The following is a 27,122-nucleotide window of genomic DNA, read 5'->3' as shown; positions in this document are numbered from 1 at the left end:
GTGACACACGCAGGCATGTCACATCAAAATTCAGGGCATCAAAAACGGAAAGCAAGGAAAGGGAAGACAGAGAATGCCAAAGTCGACAGTATGTCACACAGTTTTTCAAAAATAAAGGTAACTTAGCTTGCCGTATTCCAAAACTTTCAGAGACTAGCCTACTTATTTTTGTTTAGGGTGACCAGGAGTCCCGAAAAATTCGAGACAGTCTCGAAATCTAAGCTGTTGTCCCGAATCCCAAAACAGGCTTTAATTGTCCCGAAAATTATACTAAAGCAAAATCTTGATATAAAATCTATCCGTGGACGAGTCGTCCTGCAGCCCGCCCCCTCAAGTTGCAGCAGCCGCAGCCGCGGGAACATTAGAACAGTGAATGTGCAGGCAGCCAGTCTAAACTTTTGTTAACTCTTGACGCGCGAATGGACTCAAGTGTTCACGCGTATAACTACGCGGCAGGCGCGAATTTGACGCGCTATTTGCCTCTGGTGTGAACGCAGTGGTTGTGATTGTGACTGTGTGCAAAAAGTAATCTTCTACATGCTTTAAAAATTACAAAATCAGTTTGCCCTGTCTGTGTCGTGTGTTCTGTGTTCTGTGAAGTGACAAGTGCTTCTGCTACGATCGATGCTGTCAAACTTGATGTGAATAAAATGCCCCAGAAAATTGAATTAAACATATGTCTGTAGTAAACATTGGCTATTTACTAAATAGATATTTAATATTTTATATTAAGAAAACTAAATAGGCCAATAAAAATAAGCTGATGTTTCCTGATTGAGTAGTTTGACCCATTTGAGTTTGACTTGGAAGTATTAGTATGTCAATATGTTTACATTATGTTCTGTTGTGCTTGCAATTGCAATTGAGATAATAAATGTTCTCCCTTTTATGTAGGCTAAACAAGTACATATTTCTATTTTTGTACCAATCTAGACATTTAACTATGTGCTATATATCTTTTTAAAGTATACTGGGCATGTTTATTGGGTTAAATTTTATCTTTAAAAAATGCAGGGGGCCCAGAAATTTTGGTTTCCATAGGGCCCAGAATTTCTGGCGGCACCCCTGATAAACAGTATTGAACGATTTTGAGAGAAAGATTACCTGTCTGAACTTGAACAATTACACATCAGAAAGTGTTGCTTGGTAGCTCGATCCGAGGCCAGCTCTGTATTGGCCCAAGTTGAGGAAACACTCGGTGAAATGTTTGGAAATTTCCAGAGAAAATAAAATTAACCCATTGTTTCTTCAGAGGCTCAGATGAAGGAACTAAAAAATACTTTTGTGTTCATGTGTACATCCACACTGAGCAACTGCCATGCTTCGGCTGCGCAGTTCCGCCTGGCATTGAGGGCTGGCATTATGCAAATATTTGGAGGCGTACATATTAATGATCCCGACTATTGCGTCACAGTCGGTATTGTGTGGAGAACCGACCGTTTTTCAGGGGTGTTTTTCATAAACGTGAATTAAATGAGAATGCGAAAACAGTCCAGTTTGAGATTCACTCTATGTCATGTCCATGCACTGAACTCTTGTTATTTGACTATACCAAGGTAAATTCAATTTTGAATTATAGGTCACCTTTAAGTTATAATCGGGACATAGCCTACCTTTCCTATGTATCCTCCTTTTGCAGCCACTTTGCGTCCACATTTTTTGCAAATTGGATATCTATCCTCGAAGACAACCACGCTTTTTTTCTACAAAGTATTTTCATACTGGCCATAATTCGCTTCATAAGAATTTGAGGGCGCTTTCAGCTTCAGCTGGGTCTGCGTCACCTTTCTTGCGCGTTTGTTCTCCCGCCCTTCAACCAATCAATGCAGTAGTTTCCGGAGTGTGATTTTTTTTTTCTCCCTTGTATTTTAATTTTTTACTCCGTAACGGATACGATTTCAAATGTAGCAAAGTAAAATACTTCAAACAAAACGTACTTAAGTAAAAGTAAAAGTACAGATTTTAAAAACTACTTAAAAAAGTAGAAGTACACAAAAAAAACTACTCAATTACGTAACGCGAGTAAATGTAATTCGTTACTTTCCACCTCTGCTAATCATTTATTTATTTATTCATCAACCAATCATTCTGAATTAACTAGATTTTTTTGGTTTACGTAAACAGTACTTAATTACAATTATTTCATCCAGTCTCTCAATGAATATGAGTTTAACAAACATTTTATTGATAATCTCTTAGCCAATCTAAGTTTTTAGAGAAGAAAAGTATTGAAAAGTAGATTTAGAGAATGCTTGATATGGATGCTCAATGCATAGGGAGGTTTACAAGAAATGATGTTTTATTAACAAAGTTCGGGAGGAGCACGTTCAGATAATTAAACCTAATTAAACACACGTGGAGCACATTCAGATAATCAAACCTAATTAGACAAGAGTGGTGCTTAATCAACGAGTTAAGCGCTGTGTGTATATATACAGCAAACTAACCTCCGTTCATTGACAGTTTAACAGCATCCCTCCACCACCCCATCTCCTCACTTATAGTCCTAATACTCTTACAACAATGGGGGGAGTACTCTGGGTTCGGGCAAAATTCCGAGCTCGGAGCCCTCCCCCCGGACAGCACGCCAAATACGCATAATCTTTACTCTGTGTAATTGATGTAAGTGTGAACTCGTGAACGTTGTTTGTGTTAGAGTGAAAGGAAATATGAATTGAGAGTGTAACAGTGCAGGGTGAAGATGTCTCTGCACACGCACACTCTTGAGACAAAATCTGAGGAGCGGATGTGCCCTCTCACCTCTTTTCCCCTTCCTTTGTTTTTTACTCTCTCTCTTTCTCTTGTACGTACACACTCCACATCCTCCTATTCCAGTTTTCCTATCCTTGACCCTATCTGTTAAAGATCCTCTTATCTCCATCACTCTACATCTGGCTGACTAGGTAAAAACACAAAGACATCTTCTTTCCCTCAAACCACTGTGTTTATTATTTCACGGATATGAATGGTTAACTCATCCATGCCAGATGGAAATTTTTACATGATTGTTCCATAAGGCCTGTGATGAATTTGCATGAGCATTTAACCAGACATCACTTCAAGATGTGTGGGAATAGATGACGGATTTTCAGGGAGAGGCTTAATGGTTGATTCTGTCATTTTTGCCCCCGCTATGACAAGAGGACTTCCGACACTGACCTAAGGGTATAATGGAGCACCTATAGCAGTAAGGGTCCCATGGTGAGCTTCCTCAAGAGGGCTAGATGCCCATGAGACCGGCTCCTGTATCGCCAGCTCACACTCTCACACTTCCACATTCAATGCAGTGCGTGTGGAGTCCTGCCAGCTCCGTTCACAATGGGTGGAAATGGGAATTTAATACAAACTTTCTCACATAGCCACAATGCATCTAATAACACTCACAGCTGTCCCCTCCCTACTCAATAACACTTACGATTTAGTTATTCTTATGTGTGAGATTCCCACTACTGAACTTGCTTAAAGGGATAGTCCATCCAAAAATAAAAGTTCTGCCATTATACATGTTATTCCAAAAACTGTATGACTTTCTTTCTTCTGTGGAGGAGATTTTGAAGAATGTCGGTTCCCATTGACTTCCTTTGTATTTTTTGCCCATACAATGGAAATCAATGGTAACTGAAACGGTTTGGTTAGCAACATATCTTAATTTAAGTTCTGCAAAAGAAAGAAAGTCATACAGGTTTGGAATGCCATGAGGGTGGAATGTTCATTTTTGGGTGGACTATTTCTTTCAAATAAATTATAGACTTTTATGACGTTACCGATGATTAGAGGTTTGCTAAAGAACGTATCACTGTTTTTGCTCTTACTTGGGGGTGTTTTGACTTGGTATAGTAAGAAACCACCACACAGAACACCCTAGCAGTGTCCTAGCAACATCCCAGAACATTCTAGCAACCACTATAGTGTTGTGGTGGAGAGTTTTGCACAGGAAAAACTTCTGAGCACTGAAATTACATAAAGACTTTTGATTCCTTTACATGTGTACTGGCCACCGGTGTGTGCATTGTCTCTTGACCTCAGGGTGGAAAACAAGGCAGGACAAATGCTTTGAGTCTTTGTCCGCCGACAAGAGAAAATAATCAACATTCATCATCACTTTCATAAGAAAGAGAAGGTATAAAGCAATTACTACTGGACTACAAAAGGTGGCTGGGACAATAGGCGGCAGTCTGGGGGGAGAGTGGAGGTTAAATCTAGTCCCTCTAAGTACCTTGTTTCTCTCCACCCTGGCACCACACAACTACAGAAAATGTTGACACAGTGTCCACTACTTTCCCGTGCGGCTTCCTCATCCAAACACTTCCAGCGCTTTATCAGCCAGTATGTATAAACAAACACACATACGCCCCGATACAAAAACACACACATTCTAGCCAAGACACAACACTAGGATACAATGAAACTACAAAAGCAACAATGGAAATCATATTATTGCACTTATATTGTTCTTTCTACTATTAATATGAATACTGATACTAAAATGCCCAAAAAAAGTGTTCTGTGCATGTAAGTGGCATAGATATCTACATTGAATTTATCCATTTTAAACTGATTATAAAATTTTATGAACAATGTAGAGGTGTTTCGCTTCGGTGAGCAAATGGGCAGGATGTGAGTGTGACCTGCTATTTGTGTGGCTGATATTGTGTACCAAAGGTGACAGTGCACACAAAAGCAAGAAGACCTCCGCCTCAGACAGCACTTCTAAAAACAGTAACACATTAGATATGGCTGGTCTAAATCAGCACAAACAAATCAACTAAACTCTGTTTTATTATCTGTGTGCAGAAAAATAAATGATTTTTTTCATCTGTCCCTTGCTCGTGGAGTGGAAAACAGGAAAGTCAGAACAATGTCAATCCAAGTCAGCTTCAATTGTGCGATGTTATCAAGAAACAGACAGAAAACATGCGCTCATTTAAAAAAACATCCATCCACAAATTAGTGAAGTGTGCAAAGACGGTGTAAATGGGCCAGTAGACGTGCGGCGGTGGGCTTTTCCTCTGCAATTAAACTCGAAATGACTGAACATTTAGACAAAACACACAGTCAGGGATTGTTTCTCGTTTCCTGGCTATGACTGATGTGAGTAGTTAGAAGATGCCTTCAGCAGCATGGAGCTTAATCATTCAGTAGGAAAATATGACCATGAGTATGACAGTGTCACGGTTAGATCCAATGAAGACGGAGATCATTGAAAAGTAACAAGTTTGTTTAATAAGTAACTCAGAACACAACCAACAGACGAGACAGCGTGCAACACACAAACAAGACAATGTACTGAAGACAAGCAGGAACTAAATACACAGATGATAATGAGACAATGACAGACAGCTGTGATGATCATTAGTGTCCATGGTGATTGAGGACGTGCAGGTGATAGGTGATCAGGTGATGCTGATATGCGCAGGCGGGAAACATTAGGGATGCTGGGAAGTGTAGTGCCATTGAGGTGTGTGACAGACAGTAATCTGTTCTTTATGATGGTTTGGTGCCTTGAGTGACAGGGAATATTAAAAAAATATTGGCCTGCATGGTCTCAAACAGGGCTTAGATTAAGCCAAGATTAGAAAAAAAAATTACTGGTGCATCTTGAGACAAAACAGTGGCACTGATATATAAGATATGTCAGTGCAAGTTAATTTCAGTTAAAACAGCTTAAACATGCATTTTAGTCTGGGACTTTGTCTGTGAAACCGGGGTATAGGCTATACGTCTAGACTGTACCGATGCATCATAAACTACAAGAACAGTTGACAAAGAAAGATTGAATTTGTCACTTTATGTGAGATTACCTGACTCCTCAAAATCAGTCCGCATTTAACCTGACAGTACTTTGGGTGCACTTTCCTTCTTAACCAATTTGTATATAAAAAGGTATCTATGTGCATTTAAAACTATTGACACTGTGCCATGGTAACCATGTGGGTAATTGTACCTCAATGACAGCAACAACAATAAATGCACTTTTAGTTTAGTAATGGTACTATAAACAAGTAATAGATCGAAAATATAAAAATGATACAATGCTATAAAATAAAATGATGGTGCTTCTCATGTTTCATATGCATTTTCAATTTTTGGCCTATGTTGTCTTAACAATGTTGCATTTAGTTATTCATTGTAAACAGGACATTTTTGTTTACTTTTTCTGTCATTTTACTTTTCAGTTGAATGGGTCTTTGAATGGTATTTGTATGCTTAATAACATAATTTAGGACCAATCTAAATGTTTTGCAGTGATATAATTGAAGAACAACCCTGGTCATGATGCACTGACTTTAGATCTGTGAAAATAGTACTTACAGTACCTTGACAATCGCTCTCTCTCTCTCTCTCTCTCTCTCTCTCTCTCTCTCTCTCTCTCTCTCTCTCTCTCTCTCTCTCTCTCTCTCTCTCTCTCTCTCATCCTCTACGCCTCTTCCTTCCTTTCCCACCCAAAGTAGTATGACTGAGGAGAAGGCAGAAGAGTAAAGTTTTCAGCATGTGAACAGCACAGATTTCCACGCGTAGAGTAAATCGGTGCACGCACATTCACACAGTGATCGTAGAAATGCGCAATAACGCATGGATACCCCTGTCGAGCTGGAAGATTCCATTGGAATGACAGATCCTGTATTTGGATAATTTTTAACGGATTATCTGAGAGGGAACACAAGACTCCAGTCATGCTGCATTTAATCTGCCTCTTGTGCCTCGTCGTCATCTCTGGTGAGTAGCTACTGTAGCTGCGAGCTCTACGCCAAAAAGTGCCGTTTCCTCTTGCGTTCACTTAAAATTACATAGGCCTAGTTAAAAAGTTATCCGTGTACTTCTAATCCTTGCCAAAAAATAACTATAATAAAATAGTTTCCCTTTAAAATACCATACAGGCCTACTGCAGATCACTTTTTGTAAAACCATATAATTTAATATCAGAGCCTTTTCTTATTAATTTAACGATATTATGTATGACGAAATGGTCACTAAATCCAAGTTACCATAATAGTTATAGGCTTACTTGCATCTTTAGTAATTTGGTCATCATTGGGAATCTTGGTGATTAGTTTATAACAAAAAAGTGATGCTAATACAATAATAAAATGGTCATACAACAATACATTATATTTATTGAAGTTCCTTCACTTGGTATAGTCCTGTTTTGCATAATGATGAAGGTGTATAGCGTATCTAGTTGAAGCAATAAGCATTCATAGTTATTTATAAAAATCTGTTAATGTGACTTGCTGATTTCAAACTAATTATTGATTGATTGATTGATTGATTGGTATGGGAAGCCGTTATCACAAATGCACTCTCTCAGGAGCTGCTAGCGGTAAGGTTTTGAGTTCAGTTATAAGTTCCATTATGCATTTATGGTTGCAAATAAAAAAAATCTTTATGGCCTATATTAGAGTCATTTTGTTCAATTCTACCCTGACAATACACTATAAAACACACAAAAATATTTGTTGGCAGTTCTATACTCACAATACACAATACAACACACACACACACACACACACTAAAACTACACTGACATATGGGACGGTTCAACTATTGTATATAATGAATTAGATTTAACTGAAAGTTGGAACTATTTTAGGAAGGCAGCTTTTAGGCAGAAGGTTATTTTCTATTTAGAAATATCAGGGCAAGTCACAGTTTTATTGATGTCACATTTTAAATGTTATACATTATACATATATGTCAATATTATTATTATTGATATTTTTGTATTGTACCTGTGTAGGCCTATGCTTCATTTTGTGGTTAATATTTGGTTTACTGTTTTAATTACTTAAAAGCATTTAATAGGTTGTTTAATGTTAAGTTGTAGAAATTGTAGCAACAGCCTAAATTGCAGGCCAATTCTTAGCCAATAACAGTGGAAATGTTCATTTGTTTTTTGTAGCCTAGAATTTAAGGCATGTGCCTATATAGAAATTGCCTTTCAAAAATAAACCTGCCCTGAGAAATATTCACTGGAGTAAATAGTGTGATACTAGCCCCGGGCGTCTGTACATGTTTTCATTATTTCGTCCATTCGTGGTGGAATGGTGGCTTTGGATCTTCTTTGTTTCCTGATATTGTTCTTGTGTTGAGAAGGGCACAGAGTGGCAGAAAGCCAGGGGGAAATGTGTCAAAGCAGGAATGTGGATGTTCCACTATATAGTGGCTCCATTGTTGCTGTTATTTTGTGATCCTAATGTACTATAAATAAACTGTACTGAATAATTATAATTTTCATACTTAAGTGATGAGAATATTACCTTTCTAATGATGTTCATTTTATATCTCTAGCAAGTATTTTCCAATTTTATTAAATTGCATTCATCTGTATGAAATGTGTCCTCTACCAGATGCAGTTATGGATCTCACCATGACCTCTAACGGGGCCACATCTGCTCATCATTTCCGCCTATCCTGCGTCTCTGGAGAGCGTGACACAGACGGCATTCAACTGAGCATCAAAAAGGACAACAGCATTGTCCTTCGTGCAGATACTCCTAAATTTATTGTGCAGAGGCCACAGACTAAAGAAGTGGTGGCTACTGGATTTACAGGCTTTGACCACAGTGGGATTTTCAACTGTCAATCAAAAAGGGGCTCTGACCAACCTGCCAATGTTACACTTATCAACAACTACAGCAAAGGTATGGCTACCAGAGTAAAAAATATTTAACTTAAAGGGATAGTTCACCCAAAAAACTAAAAAGTATGTCAAAAGAATTCACAAAAGAACATATATTAAAGAATGTTTTTCCTTACAATGAGAGTCAGTGGGGTCCAAAACAACACTGGACCCCATTGACTGACTGTATGACATTTTTAAAAAATATCTTGTCTGTGTTCTGCAGAAGATAGTAAGTCATACAGGTTTGGAACTACACAATGGTGAGTAAATGTAATGTTGTAATGTAAATAAAGGTAATGTAAATGTTTATCAGGAGTTCACACATACATATAATCAGATTATCAGAGTAAAGGTTATGCGTATTCGGCATGCTGCCCGAGGGGAGAGCTCTGAGCTCGGAATTTGGCCCGAACCCAGAGTACTAGAGTTGGTTAATTATCTGAACGTGCTCCTCCAGAACTTTGTTAATAAAACATCATAATGTGGGTTAATGACATTTTTGAATGAACTATCCCTTTAAAACCTAAACAGTTTGGCAAAACTAATCAGAATGAAGAAAAGATTTTAAAAATGGGATGTCATGCCAGAGTACTATTATTATTATTATGTCTTATTAGGTCACTTTAGACCTGCGAGGGTCACTCTGACGGCCAGTAAAGGAGACACAGCGCTTCTAATCATGGATGTCATTCAGGCAGAAAGACGAGACATTGCTTGGAAATTTAATGGCCAGTATAGCTTTTATTTTATTCTTTACGATTTCACAAGACACATTTCCTAAGAGCATGCATGCAACATTTTATGCATATTGGTACAGCAAATTATGAGAATATGTTTAAATGTTATACACACAAACACATATATACGGTATATATTATATCAGTAAATGGATAAGCAATTTACATGCAAGTATATTCTGATTTATTTTAGGTAACTACTATTACATGACTCCTGTTGCTGATGTTCAGAACCACACAGCAGTTTTGGATCTGGAGAAAGTTGATGAAAGCAACGCAGGGATTTACAGTGCCAGCTATGTTGGGGACAGTGCTCTTTATAGTGCCTGGATGCGCCTCATCGTTCGTGGTATCCTAATCAGTATCATATCACCAATTTAGATTTATTCAAGACTTTGGATTTTATATTGTATTGCTTGATTTTCTTACCTATTTATTTTACAGAATGCCCAAAGAACAAATGGGGCTCCGACTGTGACAAGGACTGTCCCGAATGCTTGAATGGAGGCGTGTGCCATGACAAAGATGGAGATTGTGTTTGCCCTCCAGGGTTTATGGGAATGCGCTGTGAGACAGGTAAATCAAAACCATTTCTATGAAACTGATCATTCATGTCTGCAGAGACTGTCTATTTAAGAACTTAAACATGCAAATCCATTTTTGTGATTTTGGGCTTGCAGCCTGTCGTGAAGGAATGTTTGGTCGGAACTGCCAGGAATCCTGTATGTCAGTGAATGGATGCCAGGGATTGAGTTTCTGTCTCACTGATCCTTACGGCTGTTCTTGTGCCAGCGGCTGGCATGGAGACCGCTGTCGTAAACGTGAGTTTAACATGAGATCCCATTATATAATAACTGTTCCCTCCATGTGTCATCTAGACTTTGCAGAAAGGATTCAGTTGTGCATTAAAGTTTAAACAGGTGCTGCTGGAGTCTGCCAGTAAAAATTCACCTTCCATCAAACTGACCAAGATAAATATTTCCTATCTGTGCATTTGTTCTAGTCTTTGTTGAAGCCAGATTCCACCTCAGAGTAAAAAAGTGAGTGAGATCAAGTTTAAAATAACAAATAAAGTCACACTGTAAGATATAAAGTCACACTGTGAAATATAAAATAGCAATTACAGGAAACAAAGTCACAGTTATGAGAAATAGTCACAATAGAGCATTATATCAGATTTAATCTAATACAAAACCAGATTGTATGATAGTCACATTGTAAAATATAATAAAATAAAGTATTTAAATTAAAATACTCAACTGTAAAAATAAAGGTGCAAATAGGAGAGGTTAAAATAATATAATATAAAGTGAGATAATGTGAGGTATAAAGTCACAATTATGACAAAGGGCTGCAACAACGAATCGATTAAATCGATTAAAATCGATTTCTGAAAGAGTTGGCAACGAATTACATAATCGATTCGTTGCATCGCGCGACGCGGAATTGTTTGAGTATAAAAAAAAGACTCGAGTCTCCGAGATCGCGCGTGCGAGAGAGACCGAGTGTGTCCGGCGACAGGAGGTTTCACACTGCATGACTTTACAAAAGAAAGAATCGCCGACAACTTCTGCCTGGTCCGCAAACTACGTTTCACAACCAAACAAACGCGAGAAGTGATAGGAAATACTCGCGCGACACTGAATTTGTTATTAAAAATGATAGCCTACAAATTGTCTGTGCACTGATTTGTAGCGAAAATGAAAAAATAAATAAATAAACAGTTTATGCAGGAAATGGTTGGGAAGACGAGGGGAGCAAGGACTGTGTTTTGCAAAGAGAGTTGGGGGTAAATAAATAATTTTGCAAATGTCCTGCTGTTGCTGCTGGTAATGCAAATGTTTGTGCTTTGTTTATGTTTGATATAATTGTAAATATAGGCCTATCTATTAAAATACTGATATTCTGGTCTATAACTCCTCCTCCTCCTCCCTGTATCTTGCTCTCTCATTGGCTGTCGGTCATCGCCGATGTAGTTTTCAGTCAGAACCCTATAGTCAGAACACATTCACACAGCAGGATTGTGAATCGCCGACAGGTCCAGATATTTAGCATGCCAAATATCTCACGGGCGTCGGCGATTCTCTCAGATCGCGTCTTTGCTCATTCACACTGCGTGATTGTCACTCGCGTGAACGAGCACCGATTTGCCTGTGATTTCGGGCATTTGTCGGCGATTTCTCAAAACCTGTCGGCGAGCCAAAATCGGGGCTAAAATCGTGCAGTCTGAATTCGGCATAAACAGGGGTGGTAAGTAATGAAGTAAAAATACTTCGTTACTTTACTTAAGTATTTTTTTCGGGGATCTGTACTTTACTTGAGTATGTTTTATTTGCATCTACTTTCACTTTTACTCCACTACAATTGTAAGGACAAAGTTTACTTTTTACTCCAATACATTTCCCCATGCCCGCTCCAAGTATTTATTACACTGGCTTTCCAAACCAATGAAAAACTTGTTTTTCTTTTTAAAAAAAGAGCGCGCAAGCTCTTTGCCAGTATACGCTCACGTAGCAGTCAGTCAGTTCACCATTGACCGCAGAAACCGGTGAAGGTGCAGCTCTCGCTGCCAGCAATGATCCCAAGATTTCCGACAGGGATCACCCATGGCCATATATCAATGATATGTTCGAATTCACTGAAGTCAAGGGAGATTAATATCGGCTGAAATGTCTTCTTTGCCTGCCACGGGTGAATTAAATTTCAGCATTCAAAACTTCACCCTCAAATCTGAGAAAACATATTGAGGTGAGTTGACGTTAAAGCAACACTAAAGAAGTTTTTTTACCTTAAAATAATGTTTCCAAAATCGTTTCAGTGGTTCATCAAGTCGTAACAGGGTGAAAGGCACTTCTGCCTTAGCTTTGTGGTCCTATATCTGCTAGAACCACACTATATAAGTTTGCCAGATCGGGTCGCGTTTCTGTAGTTCGAATGAGACGTAAGAAAACTACAAATTTGACTTGCTTTACGGCAAGCGTTACAATTGGACATTATTCACTCTAAAGCCGGTGCTGGATAAACAGTGGATAAACAGCGAGCATGCGTGCGACAGTAGGCTGTGGTAGGCTAAATTATTTACGACAGCGGTAACGGACAATGCCGCTTCTAACCTGTAGGGGGACCGCAGAGGAAAAGTTCTTTAGTGTTGCTTTAATGTTACTATTGTTAGCCAAGGGATTTAACAGCTAGCTAACAAATTCTTAATTGCAGTATCTAATCTTATCATTTGTTCAAATAAAAGATTGCATATCACTTCCAAAACAATTGATCTGCATAATTATTGATATTTACAGTTAATTTGAATACTTACTTTTTACTTTCGGTACTTGAGTATGTTTTAAATCAGATACTTTTGTACTTTTACTCAAGTGATGTTTGAATGGAGGACTTTCTACTTTTACTGGAGTAATTTTTTATTTAGGTATATATACTTTTACTCGAGTATAACTTTTGAGTAGGCTACTTTTACCACCCCTGGGCATAAACCTCTCTACATAACCGTCGGACTCGCGCGTCCTCCATGTCTGTAGTTTTTGAACACTTTTCATTCGTGTTTGTAGTTCTAACCGAATCCTCGTCCAACGCGCGATGGGTTGTGGGCAATATCAGCCGTTAGAGTGCGCATCGATCTCCGCGTCAGGAACGGAAGTGCTCGCTAAAAATGGGCTTCAACTGTCTCAACTGAGTTCCAGTGAGATAGCTCTGTCCATAGTCTATGATCGATCTGCACTTCGGATTCTGACCGGATATAGTAGACCATCCGGGTCTCTTTGGGACACTCATTTCAACATACTACGATTTGGGACGTACTAATTCTATTTTCGAATACTATTTAGGACGGATAGTATGCGAATTGGGACGCAGCACGAGTGTGTCCGAGATCGCGCGCGCGCGAGAGAGAGAGAGAGAGAGAGAGAGAGAGAGAGAGAGAGACCGAGTGTGTCTGACTCTGAGCATTAGTCATTTGGCATATACTAAATAGTAATATATAATTAGGCCTACTATATAAGATATAAATAAAACCAATAATTAAATTCTTACCACTGAATTAGCAGACTGTGATTTGAATCAGATAGACGATGAAAACACTTTCTTGTCTGTCCAAAAATAGCCTACCACTACAAGGGCAGGGGAATATTTTTTCCACAATTTGCAGCACTGAATTTTTCAATCTTTACTCTAATGACTCAGAGAAACACTATATGCTCAGAAAGGATGAGCTGCAAAATACCTTACACACCATAGATGGTCAATCCATTGTATTTGTTTTTTTAATATTGTATTTATATTTTATATACATTGTAGGCTATTTATAATTAATATTAGGATAGACTAGAGATTATGATCTTCTCTTATAATTATTATTATTGCTATTATTATTACCTATTATAGGTAATATGATAATAGGTGCATTTGCTTGTTAAAAAATGTCAAACATTTTGTTAAAGATTATAATATCTTTGACAAAAACAAAACACAAGTTTGTGAGTGTGTGCATCTGTGAGTGTGAGAGTTTGTGAGTGTGCTAGTGTGGTGTAGTAGATAACAAGTTCTGACGTTCAAACAAATCCTGTTAAGTTTTCTGATTTGTATTTTTCTTTATTTTTTATCAATTATTTATTGTTCTGACAGCAGCTCACTTTATTTTTAAAAAGTCTATATATATTATTTGGCAGATGTAAAGCATACATGTGTATGTTTTTTGTTAGTCCATTTTTTTGCACTGGATTTTTTTTCACTGTGAATTTGCACTGTCAGTTCTGTTTTTTAATAAAGGATTGGAAATTAATGCGTTTGTTTTTTCTAAATCCGATTCATCGATTAATCGGAAAAATAATCGACAGATTAATTGATTATTAAAATAATCGTTAGTTGCAGCCCTATAATGTTGCAATTGTAAGATAAAAGTCACAATTGTGAGAAATAATGTTTCAGTTGTGAGTCTCAATAGCATAAAAATCTGGCTTCCATACTGTTAGTTACACAAACATTTCCAAACACTTACACTTAAACTTCTTGGGGTCAGAGCTCAGGCATTAAAACGTGTCTTATTGAATTCTTATAAAATGCCTGTTTTCATGTTTATGGATGTAAGCAATAAAAAACAGACTTGTCAATGCTCTTATTTTCATAGCCTGTCTTGAAGGAACGTATGGCGCTGACTGTCTTTTAAGTTGCAACTGCGAGAACAAAGGCAAATGCAATCGATTCAGTGGCTGCCAATGTCCCATTGGCTGGAGAGGGCAATACTGTGAGAAATCAGGTAAGTCTTTAAGACTACTTTTCCATCTACTCCAAAATCTATAGAGTTTGTTCCTCTTGGCGCCGTTTGTCTAACCTTATCCCTCTTTCAGATAGCGTTCCAGAGATTTTGGATATGGCCAGTTACCTGGAGGGAAATTTGAACTCCAGCCACAAGATCACATGCTCTGCAACAGGCCATCCGCTGCCTAGCCATATGAGTATCGAGCTACGCAAGCTGGAAAGCACCGTTCTTAAGGTGAAAGAGTCATAAGTATAGGAAATTTGTTAACTCTTTACTTAAAGGGATAGTTCACCCAAAAATTAACATCTTGTCATCAGTAAAATGTTCATTTTTGGGTGAACTATTACTTTAAAGCCTTTATGTGTAATGCATTAAGAGGAATTCATAATGTGCATTATAATGCATTATATATTTGTAATAAATAATTGCAACCAAAGTTAAAAAATAATAATATTATATACATATAATAATACAACCAATATTTGTGGATTCCTTGTTACATCTGAAATTGGTTGTTTGTTATGTGTTTTAATGCTCTATATGTTCTAAAGGTGTAACATAAGTATTATAATATTACAAGGCAAAATTGAGACATTACAATAGTTTTATAATGCATTATATATAAAGGCTTTAAGTAAAGTTTTGCCTGACGGGTAATAAAAAGTTGCATACGATGTTTAAAGAAAGAATGTTTGAAAAGTGAAAAGTTAGAAAGTATTTTCGTGTCTATCTTTCTAATCTTTTTGATTGTCTACTGTTTTTACTAATTCCTCAGGCGTCCCACACTAACATGGACTCCATAAAAAGCACAGCTCACTTTGAGATCCCACGGCTGTCTGTAGAGCATAGTGGCTTGTGGGAATGTCGAGTCTCCACCAATGGTGGGCAGGATTCTTTCAAGTTTACCTTAACTGTTAAAGGTGAGATTCATTTTAGAAATCGGTTTCTTCTAGTGATGTTCTTTCTAGCTGAAGACCTTTAAATTTGCACTTTGTTGTGAACTAGAGCCACCCTACCCAACCACAGCTCCTAAACTGCTGTCGAGAAGTAGCAAACAACTGGTTGTAAAGCCAGTGGACACTTTCATGGGTGACGGTCCCATTATTTCCACTAAACTGCTTTACAAACCAGTGGATACAGAAGACTCCTGGTCCTCCATCATAGGTGAGGAATTGTAAATTACTTCTGTTTTTAGGAATTCTCATTAGGTTAATTCTCATGAAGAATCATATCAATATACTATACCAGTCAAAGACATACAGTATAATCACATTTTTTTTAACTAAGTGTATGGAAACGATCAAATCACATTACCGAACCTGAAGCCCTCAACCAGATACCATGTCCGTGTACAACTCACTCGTCCAGGAAACGGAGGAGAGGGTCCTTTGGGTCCAGCGGCAATCATGGAGACTGACTGCCCAGGTGAGAATAAATCAATCTAGAACTAAAAATGACTTGGTTGTAGGGAAAGATGGGGTAAATGCCCCCCTTAATAACATATTTACAGATGAGTTTCAGTTTAGCATGTAAAGGATGACGATGTACAGGACCACTATTAGAGTGAGATGGCCCCCTACCTGTGGCACACAATAAAAACCTCCTGTAAACCTGTCCCAACTATACATGTAAAAAACATCTGATATATGTAGAATACATGATAAATAAAAATCTAATGAATGGAATTATAATAATTATTAAATAAAATAATAAAAACATCAGCAACAAAATGCCACTTCTTAGGGGGACATCTTACCCCAGAGGTAATGATCTCGTTGTAATCATATTTATACTATCATAGTATTTATTAATATTTTGAATCAGCTTTTATTTTTAGTTCAAATTTTAGTAATCAGCTTTTATTTTTAGTTCAAATATTAGTAATTTTGTTATGTGCTTTGTCCTTTTTATTAGTTTTTTAAAATATTTTTATATAGATTTAATTCATTTTTATTTCAGTTTTACTGTAGTTTTCGTACATCAACTTAAAACATATTTCAGTTAGATGCCAAGGCAACTTTTCTTATCCAATATTTATAATTTATTTTATTCTATTCAGCTTTTATTTTAATTTCCAAAAACAATTTTCAATGGCTTTAGTTAACGAGTCTAATTTTAAGAAATATTGGGCTTATTTTTTTAAGTGAAAAGTTATTGTACAAATTCTTAAAATTAATTTCTGCATCCACAAGTCACCCATTAATAAACGGCCATCTAATATCTAACATAAAATAAAGTCCTTGATCACTATTATTTAATGAAAACAATTAAATCATTTCAAATCATAACTGTTCAGACAGAATAAATTGATGTTCTGATGAAAATATTAAGTGTCTAAACATCAAATAAATGATGTGTTCAGATGAGATTAAATGACATAAGAGAATAAATAAAGGTTGGAGCATCTTCCCCCGTCTTACCCTATAAAGAGAAGAACAGTGGGATTCATTGGGGAGAAGATGGACTTTTTGGATGATGTTGACATGGATTTGACAAAATCTGGAGAAACGGACTGGAATCAGGTCTTTAGATAAACAATATCTTGATTGTTGATTATCAGTCTATTTTGACTGAAGCACTGACTTTGAGAGCAGTATAGTTTGTACGTAGCTCAGCTGCGGCACACAGCTTCTGATTGCGTATTCTGTGTCGCTAGAGCCCACGGCCAGGCCGGAGATTGATTCCAACTCATTGGAGGGCCGTAATGCCACCATCAGGTGGTCCCTGATTGGCAGGTACCACAAGGCCACTGGCTTTTTAGTGCGGCTCTACGGACCACACAAAGAGAAGCTGTGGGAGGAAACCACCTTGCTTAATGTGCTTTCCATCAAGCTCTACAATCTGGAGTACCACAGGGACTACCAAGTGGACGTCCGGCTGGTAAACTGCGGCAGCCATGGGCCCCCTTCAAAGCCACACCATATTCACATCTATAAGCAGGGTAACAAAAATCTTGCATGTAGGCGCAAGTAGGTGACTGACTATAGAATAGGACATTAATGTTAGACACTAGACAGGGTGTGGTAGAAAGGAACAAACTCATAAGTGTTTCATAGTGTGAAATGAAATTGAAAAGGGAAAATTGTGTATGATCTCTCTCCAGGCCCTTCTTCCCCACGGAACGTTCATGCAGATGCCCTGTCCATCAATGCAGTTAGGCTTCACTGGCAGCCCCCCGAGGACCCCAATGGAGGCATTGTGAAATACAGCATTGAGTACCAGCCGGTGGGCCAGGGCAGCTTGCACCCTTGGGTGGACACAGACGATGGCAACAAAACCACGAAGGATGTGACCTCCCTCAACGGGAGCACGTTGTACCAGTTTAGGGTGAGGGCTTTCTCCAAGGCGCCAGGGGAGTGGAGCAAGTTCGTACAAGCCAGGACACGTAAAGACGGTAAGAGACCAGAAAGAATTAATGGTAGACAGTAGGGGTGTAACGATACACGTATTCGTATTGAACCGTTCGGTACGAGGCTTTCGGTTCGGTACGCATTTCAAACCGAACGATTCGTTGGACCATTTTTCCTGCTGACCCAAATTTTGTTAGCATTCGTGCTGGCGCGACCACCACAACGTTGCCCAACATCAAATGGCAAACGTGATGAAAGTGGAACGAAACTGTGCAACTCATTATTTTGCTTAACAGACCGTAATGAGTTTGGACCAATGTCAGTGCAACGCGAGCCAATCTTGATCAAGCGACACTGTCACTACACAGCGCTAAGAGATCCAGTAAAGAAAGCATTTCTTTCTGAAAGCATACGCCACAGAAGTAATAGCATCGCTGCGAGATCTAGTGAGCTTGCATTCGAATTTCTCCGTTATTATTTCGACATTATGAATAAAATTGCTGCCCTCAAATGTTAATCTGGAGACTTGCAAACTTAAAATAAACCTGAAATAATTATTACTACAATATTACATTTAATTTTTTATAAGGAGCTGTTTTTGTTTTATATGCTGCTGAGAAGAGTCAAGTATAGCTCCATCATTGTTCAAATTTAAAAAAAGATCATACTTTATGATGTTAGTTTTAATAAATAAATAAATACAAAAATTTAAATCACTTTATGATGTTAGTTTTAATAAATTAAAAATTAAAAATCAAAGAAATTTCTCTGGCATTTCTTTCTTTTTGCTGTATCGAAAACATACCGAACCGTGTCACCACTGTATCGTATCGAACTGAACAGTGAATTTTGTGAACCGTTACATCCCTAGTAGAAAGCCTACTCTAAATCCTCTCCTAAAATGTTCTCTCTCATAAAAAGGCACCTACCTTATTTCATATAATTCAGGATTCCCCAGCTTTATTCCCACCACTCAACATGTTGGGCGGCCAATGGCTGAGGATCATCAGCTTCTTTGGGCTGTGGTTGGGTCAGTGGGTGTAACCTGTGTGACCATTCTTCTGGCCCTCCTGGCTCTCTTCTGCATTCGGAAATCTGTCCTTAAACGGAGACGGACATTCACCTATCAGTCTGGATCGGTGAGTGGACACTTTATTATTTTATACTTTATTTCATTATTATATACTTTATATTACTGATTTTTGTTTTGTATGTACAATGGCAGCAAAATATTTTTTACAACCTATAGATGTTGAAATCTGTGTAGACTTACTGTGCGTTCACACCGCCGCCTGCGAGAGCGGCAAAATTCGCTCTCGCCGCCCTGCCAACGACGCTGTGGAAAGATTCGTGGACGCTCTGACGTAGATCGAATGCTTGGTCTTTTTTAAAACTTTATTTAAAGGGGCCGCAAACAAGCATGTCGATCGTTATTTTTGCAGACTGACCAAGGAGGGTATAAGTTAACCTCAAGGAATCTTTTAAATGTGAAAGTAAGAAATTGATCGATGGAAAGAACTTAATAATTATAGGGACATGTTTGCTAGCGAAATAAACCAATTAAAAGCCATTTGTGTGGTGTGGCTTTTGTGTTCATGGTTAAGTGCTAATCTAATTTGCATTCCCGCTGAAAAACAAGCGGTCTAGCTCGAAAATCTTGCCTATAAATAGTGTTGCACGCCTTCTTATCAAATTCAAATTATCATCCTCTCCTCTATTTTGCTTGGGAACTAATGTGGTTGGAACCAAAGTTTACAGGACTGCGTTCCCTGGAATCCTCTCAAACGGAGCACTTCTAAATTCCGATTGGTTGCCGCTGTCATCACTCATTACCATAAAGTTGACCTGACTTCAACTTCTGCATGCCGCTCTCGCCATCCAAGATGGAGCTCGCCGCCGGCTAACATTGAAAATTAATGACTTCCGGCCACTTTGACGCTCTGGCCGGCGGCCGTGTGAACGCACGGTTAATACTTTATCACAGTGGGATAGACATGACATGAGAAGAATTATTTTTAAAATAATACTTTTATTTAATAAAAGGATGCATTAAATTGATCAAAATAGACATTAAGACTTTTACATTGTTAAAAAAAAATATTTCAAATAAATGCTGTTCTTTTGAACTTTCTATTTAATGTATCACAGTTTCCACAAAAAAGAAAAATGTATCATGGTTTCCATAAAAACATTAAGCAGTAATGGTACGTTCGCGTGCTATGGTAATCATGGTAAATACCAAAAGCCGGCGTGGAAAATGCACATGAACACCCCCTCATGTGGTATTTTCCACTGGGCAACTCGTAGAATATTTTGATGCACGAGTTGCTGAGATGAAATAACCTTTGACCTTTTCAAAATGGCGGAGAGCAACGCGAGAGTCGTGAATGGTAAAAATATATACTATTCATGATCTATAAAATTTACAGCATATTATTTATCGTTTGAGTTTTGATAAATCATCTTCTTGCTGTAGCAGATGACTTAAGCAATCTAAAATAGTTTTAGCTAAATAACAGGTCTGGATCTCCATCTTTTTACCACATTACGACAACAAAAGCACTTGAACCCAACACACTGGTAAATACCAGTTCACAAGTGGAAAATATCATGTTTTCCATAGCACATGAACCCCCAGAAAGCAATCACGAACGGACAGAGAGAAACCTGATTTCAATTGGCCTCTAATGCCCTAGCTATGGGCCTGCATATAAACATGCAATATATTTAAATCATTATTTTAAACAGTAATGTATATATTCATAAATTTCATGTAAAATAGTTATTGTCTTGTACTGCTCGAAGGTTGAGGATCCAAACACAGTATTTATTGAATCAAAGTCCAAAAACAGGCAAAGGTCATAAACACAGGCAGACAATCCAAAACACACAACTAAACAGGGTAGAAGGCACGGGCAAACAGGATAATCCCCCCCCCCCCCCCCCCTAACATGCGATCACCGTGATCCGATCAAGCAGATTGGATCATTAGCCAATCAGGACATGGTGCGTTTACATTTGTTCACATTAAGTAGCCTCTGTATATGGATAACCGATGGGATTTCTGTTTTCTGCATAATAGAAAACAGAAACCACGAACGCCATTCGTACAGTTCAGAAGTTCACTACAGTTCAGCTCACTAAGCACGTCGTTCGTGGTTTGACTAGTCGAGACTGTTTTCCAAAGATGGCTCCTGACTGTATACACGAAGTGGACTGTCTTTATAAAATAACTTCTTATTAAACGGTCTGGACACTTACAAAGTTCTCAATGCTTCGTTTTGCATGTAGGGACCCTCATTATGTTACTGTGTTAGTGTGGGGCTATTTTGAGTCTTGTTAGTGGTATAAACTAGCGATTTCTTTTTACTTATTAAATGCCCCCATTACTAGCGTTATACGCTAAACAGTTTTTAGAGATAAAACTCTTTACATTCGATTATCATGAAAACAAATCACAGAGAACGGTTGACTAGGTACCAATGCTTTATTAGACCAAAGGTTCATTTTGCGCCGGAGTTCTCCTTTAAGTGGATTTGACTATAAGTACTATAACAATAATAAGCACAAAAGTAAAAAACTTTTTTTAAATGTCACCACATGCGATTTCAGGGAGAAGAGACTATCCTACAGTTCAACTCAGGGACTCTCACACTGACCCGACGACCAAAGCCTTCCCCAGAGCCCCTCACCTATCCCATATTGGAGTGGGAGGACATTAAGTTTGAGGATGTCATTGGAGAAGGGAACTTTGGTCAGGTCATCAAGGCCATGGTAAAAAAAGACGGCGTAAAAATGAGTGCTGCGATTAAAATGCTCAAGGGTAAGACAACAAGCCGACATAGCATTGTTAGCTAAGGTCTGTTTTTACATGATTGTGATTTTGTGTGTCCGTTTTGTGCACCTGTAGAGTTCGCCTCAGAGAATGACCATCGAGACTTTGCCGGTGAACTAGAAGTGCTGTGTAAATTGGGACAGCATCAAAACATAATCAATCTCATTGGTGCCTGTGAGAACAGAGGTGAGTATGCCACCTACTGGTATTACATAGAATTATGGTCAGATAATAAGAAGATCTAAGGAGCATTTGACACAGTAATGTTAAAAAGGCTTCATATCACTTTTGTCAAAGTGCATTATTGGGCTCAGATGCCATATGTATATATTGTCCTCTAGTGCAGACATGTGACAGCCTCTGTTATCCACAGGTTACCTTTACATTGCTATTGAATATGCAGCTTATGGGAATCTTTTGGACTTCCTAAGGAAGAGTCGTGTCCTAGAGACTGATCCTGCTTTTGCCAAGGAGCACGGAACTGCCTCCACACTCACCTCCCAGCAGCTCTTGCAGTTTGCTGCTGATGTAGCAACTGGCATGCATTACCTTAGTGACAAACAGGTATAAAAAGAGGTGTATATTTAAGAAAACATATGTGGATGGGCAAAATTAATTGACACACTGGCCAAGTGTCATATTTATTGCCCGCAATGTTGCAGTTTGTTTATTTAACACATTTTAATTGAAATAATTTTGTAAATTAATAATTTTTATTAATAATAAGTAGTTTTTTTTTAAATTTCATTAAAAATATATATTATTTTAAAATGTATCTTTCAATTTAATAGGGCCAATATCGATTTTATGCCATTTTTTCTCTTCTTTTTTTTTTTGTTATACAGTATGTCCTGATTCTGTATCTGGTTATCTTGTTTGTGTGTAAACAGTTCATCCACAGAGATTTGGCTGCCAGAAATGTACTTGTGGGAGAAAGCCTAGTAGCAAAAATTGCAGATTTTGGCCTCTCACGTGGTGAGGAGGTGTATGTCAAAAAGACCATGGTGAGGACTATATCTATGAGATGATATTAGATGATAAAACTCATTAGTCCTTCCTCACTCAGCCTTTTGAGTGCATTGTTTATCCACCCTTTATGTTATCAATCAGGTTCACTCTTAAATAGTGTTCTGGTGGACTTACATATAACATAATTTGACTGAAATGCAAAAATTACTCATGAAACTGGTTAAAAGTTGCTCCTTCTTTGTCTCAGGGAAGACTGCCTGTGCGATGGATGGCCATCGAGTCACTAAACTACAGTGTCTACACTACAAAGAGTGATGTGTAAGTGCAATGAATAATTTGTGTGGTTTTTGCAGAGATAAACATCGTTATGAACATCTCATGCCTTATTATCTGACTCTTAAATGTCAGTGTCTGACCCTTTAATTTCTACTTAAAGAAAATGTGACAAAGAAATTCATTGTCTATTAAATATTTAAAACACCAAGTGATATGCTATCCCTAAGTTTCAATCCAAATTAACATGCCTTCATCCTTCTCAATTTGTAATGGGCAACTGATAAATAAGCAGGAAGGAACTGATAACAAACCAGGAAGCTCGAAATTAGAGTTGCATGCTCCACAAGACCACAGGGCCTCTATCAAAACGACCTATTTTTACCCACTTGAGAACATTGCGCACTGAACATTTCGAAAACAACATGACCAACATGACATACAAACATAGTTTTCTCCAGTAGATCGTTTTTTTATGGATTTCCCATAAAGCCTGGAGTTTGATTGCATAGGCCAGTGGTTCCCAAACTGGGTTACGCAAAACTGAGTTTTTCCGTTCACTTAATTCTACCCCACCATAAAATAACATTAAAACCGAGCATGTATTTCTAACAGTGTAAAAACAGGAAAATGGAAGTGTCATAAAACATCAAATACATGACATCCAATCAAATTAACTCATCTTTTGCAGTCATTCATGCCAGGTAAATATTGTCCCTACATGGAAAAGGTGTGACATAAGTCTAAGTGGAAGAGAGGGGGTAATCAGAAGGATGTTAAATGACTCACTGTAAAAAAGTTTGGGAACGAAGCGTTAGCTTTAACATACAGTAATTGACAGAGGAATGAATGGGCTTCCTTACTCTGCTGAAAATTCAGCTTTGTCATTATCTTTATAAATATACTGTCACATGTGGTAGCAAGCCAACACGAAGAATACCAGAATTCATTCTAAATCATCTTTTTTAATCCAACAACAGAAATATGTAGGAGAATTTCAGGCGAAACATAAACACTTGCCACACGTAATGTTAACAAAACACAGACAAAGAACAGAGCAAAACAGGAGGTACTTATACACAGAGATAACAAGGGAACTAATTAGACGGCAGGTGAATGTAATAATTAACTAATGAGAAACCAAGTAAACTAACAAGGGTGATGAGAATGCAACACTGAAAGGATATACAGGAAACCAAATCACATGAACAAAAACACAATAAAACTAAACATAACACTGACATACATTTAAATAAATTGTTTTAAAATATATATTAAAATGGAAAACTTTAAATTGTAATAATATTTTACAATATTATTGTTTTTAATGCAATTTGATCAAATAAATGCAGCTTTGATGAGCATAAGAGACATCTTTCAAAAACATTCATTCAAAATCGTACAAGCCAGAAGCTTTTGAACGGTAGTGTAGATCAGGTTCAGAATTTGTCCGAGCTATTTTTAAATCATTGGTATGTAAATGTGCTAAATAGATGTTAGCCTTTGCATTGAGTCTCTCACCATGAGCACCATTTCTTTTAAGACGTCACATCACCAGCTATCCTTTTAATAATTATGTAGCTTCTTCTTTAACCTTGATTATCCTCCTTTCTTTTAAATATCTGTCTTGGGCTTTCAGGTGGTCTTTTGGAGTTCTTCTGTGGGAAATTGTAAGTTTAGGTAAGTTCTCTCATTTAGTTTGAATGAATTGTCTACCTCCTCAATGCATTATAAAGATGTTTCAGCACGATGAAGGCTATGCATCTGTTCTCCTCAAGGTGGGACTCCATACTGTGGGATGACCTGTGCTGAGCTCTATGAGAAGCTTCCTCAGGGCTACAGAATGGAGCAGCCCAGGAACTGTGATGATGAAGTGTAAGCACAGACGTTCATGTATTCTGGTAGCCACTTTCCATATTGATCAACTGTAGTTGTATTAATAATTGTAATTATAATCCCCTGTATAATAATTATCCATACAGGTATGAACTTATGAGGCAGTGCTGGCGAGATAGACCCTATGAGCGACCACCATTTTCACAAATATCTGTCCAGCTCAATCGGATGCAAGAGGCTAGGAAGGTAAGGAAAAACAGGCTGATGCTTGCATTTGCAATTTGTAAACACTGTCATGTTATCTTGCGTTCATGCCTGGTGTTTGGGAACACAATCATGTGAGACACTTCTGGGAGGTCATTATGCCAAATCATTCAAAATGATCAAACCAACATTTGAGATGCTGTGCAATGAAAATTATCCGCTGGTTAGTCCAGTTATCCAATCACATCCACTGTTGAGGCAAAGTCATGTGAGTTTTGTGTTGCACATTGAGGGATTTATTGGATCAAAAAAAAAAAAAGCGATATCCCAAAATGCATACAAATATGTGGATGGAAGCATAGCTAGTGTCACATGAACCTTCAGAAATCTTCTAATATGCTGATTTGGTGCTCAAGAAACACAATGTTGAAAACGGCTTGATGTTTATTTTTGGAAACCGTGACACTTTTTTCTGGATATTTTGATGAATAGAAAGTGCAAAAGAACAGTATTTATTTGAAATAGAAATCTGTTGTAACATTATAAATGTGTACTATCGCCGTTGATCAATTTAACGCAATACTAAATATAAGTATTAATTGTTTAAAAAAAAAAAAAATTCTGACCACAAAACTTTTAAACAGTGGTTTATATTTCATGTCAATAGCACAAATATGAGCACTAATTCAGGTCCAGTTGTATCTGTATGTGGCCATTAACCAACCTCGTCTTTCATCTAGGCCTATGTCAACATGGCTCTCTTTGAGAACTTCACTTATGCTGGAATAGATGCTACAGCCGAAGAGGCCTGACTACCAGCCCCCCCAGACCCAAGAAGGGTTCACAGCCCAAGGGAGGCTCATCACAGTAGGGCTTTGCGTTACTGTCACTCCCCTGTGGCCAGGTTCCATCGTTCAAAGAGACACTCCACCAAGACCACATGGCTATAGAGAACAGACTGTGAAAGGACACTCTTAGGAGCTGTGACTCTAGGATTCATATCTCAGGACATGATGGCCTTGGATTACTCAAGAGGAAGTGGAACCTACAATATAAGCTACGGATGTAGCACGCTGGGTCTGTGGGGATCTGGACCATGCATTGAACTCTTTTTCCATCATTTTATTGGGAGGTTGTTGGAATGGACATACATCAAATGGACAAAAGCACCAGTATTATTCAATGTAGCACTTGAGAAAGCGATGTAACTCATTTGTTCACCTTGAGTGAGTTCTGTACATAATGTTTATGTTGTTTATCAGACCGTAGAAAGCCACTAAAGATTTTTAAGCTATTTTTATGATGTTTTTTTACGTATGACGTATGTATAACATTCTATAGCCATCCTATAACCATTTAAAGAATGTTAGAGAATGTTTACTTTGATAAATAAAGCATCATTGTGGTGACAGGACTCATCACAGAGGCATTTGGAGACAACTGTAGACACTCCACTGATAGGAACAGAAACTACTTTTTCTTTCACTCTCTTCAAGTAGTGGGGTTGAGGTCAGGCCCCTTTCCCTGCTGCAGCTTGCTGATCTGTCAAGGGTATTTCCTCCTATTCTGCCACAGGCCCAAGATCTGTCAGTCAGGGTACGGCAACTCAGTTTCCTTCAACTCACGCACACAAAACGGAAGAAAAAAAAACATCCCTCCTTAAACTTCAGTTAAGGATTGCATTTAATAGTAATCTATCTACTTAATTAACTAATCGGTTTTATTGGTCAACCGACTTTTAGTATGGCACACATGCCTATACTTTTTTCAAAGGTTTTTTTTACTTCTGAATCCCACCAAAACTGCCCTTGGTATATACAAGAAAAACACAATATTTCATCCAAAGGCATCAGTACATGTTCACAACTTAATTTTTTTTTTTAAAAATCATGTTTATCATAACCTCTAGACAGAAATTTCATTATTGCACTTCTCTTGAAAGACAGTACCAAAAAAGGGAACTCAAGATTATATTTTTTAAGAGGCCTGTTATCTTATGTCTAGGGTGTAAAATATAAAGTGTGAC

At 37.9% G+C, this 27,122-nt stretch overlaps 2 protein-coding genes across 2 annotated transcripts in view; both read left to right on the top strand.

The window, feature by feature from the left end:
• akr1a1b (aldo-keto reductase family 1, member A1b (aldehyde reductase)) overlaps positions 1-27,122 on the top strand; it is a 94,893-nt gene that overhangs the window by 34,539 nt on the left and 33,232 nt on the right. The window lies entirely within an intron of this gene.
• tie1 (tyrosine kinase with immunoglobulin-like and EGF-like domains 1) lies at positions 6,510-26,505 on the top strand. Its single transcript, XM_056259505.1, has 22 exons — positions 6,510-6,717; positions 8,349-8,642; positions 9,241-9,351; positions 9,554-9,709; positions 9,805-9,936; positions 10,041-10,181; positions 14,498-14,626; positions 14,718-14,863; positions 15,405-15,549; positions 15,635-15,793; positions 15,917-16,054; positions 17,733-18,023; positions 18,928-19,118; positions 21,592-21,802; positions 21,890-22,000; positions 22,188-22,378; positions 22,705-22,818; positions 23,031-23,101; positions 24,696-24,736; positions 24,835-24,931; positions 25,039-25,138; positions 25,837-26,505. The coding sequence occupies exons 1-22, from the start codon at positions 6,675-6,677 to the stop codon at positions 25,906-25,908; spliced, it is 3,084 nt and encodes a 1,027-aa protein (XP_056115480.1). The 5' UTR covers positions 6,510-6,674; the 3' UTR covers positions 25,909-26,505.

Source organism: Rhinichthys klamathensis, unplaced genomic scaffold (genome assembly GCF_029890125.1).
Source record: "Rhinichthys klamathensis goyatoka isolate OS25496 unplaced genomic scaffold, OSU_Roscu_1.1 h1tg000007l_1, whole genome shotgun sequence".
Taxonomy (NCBI): Eukaryota; Metazoa; Chordata; class Actinopteri; order Cypriniformes; family Leuciscidae; genus Rhinichthys; species Rhinichthys klamathensis.
This window is presented reverse-complemented; position numbering and strand designations above follow the sequence as displayed.

Bases quoted from the DNA above. Each gene is read 5' to 3' on its own strand.
- tie1 (XM_056259505.1), top strand. From the start codon at position 6,675: ATGCTGCATTTAATCTGCCTCTTGTGCCTCGTCGTCATCTCTG. The intron at 9,352-9,553 runs GCCAGTATAGCT...GATTTATTTTAG, and splicing joins CATTGCTTGGAAATTTAATG to GTAACTACTATTACATGACT. The intron at 15,794-15,916 runs GTGAGGAATTGT...TTTTTAACTAAG, and splicing joins CTCCTGGTCCTCCATCATAG to TGTATGGAAACGATCAAATC.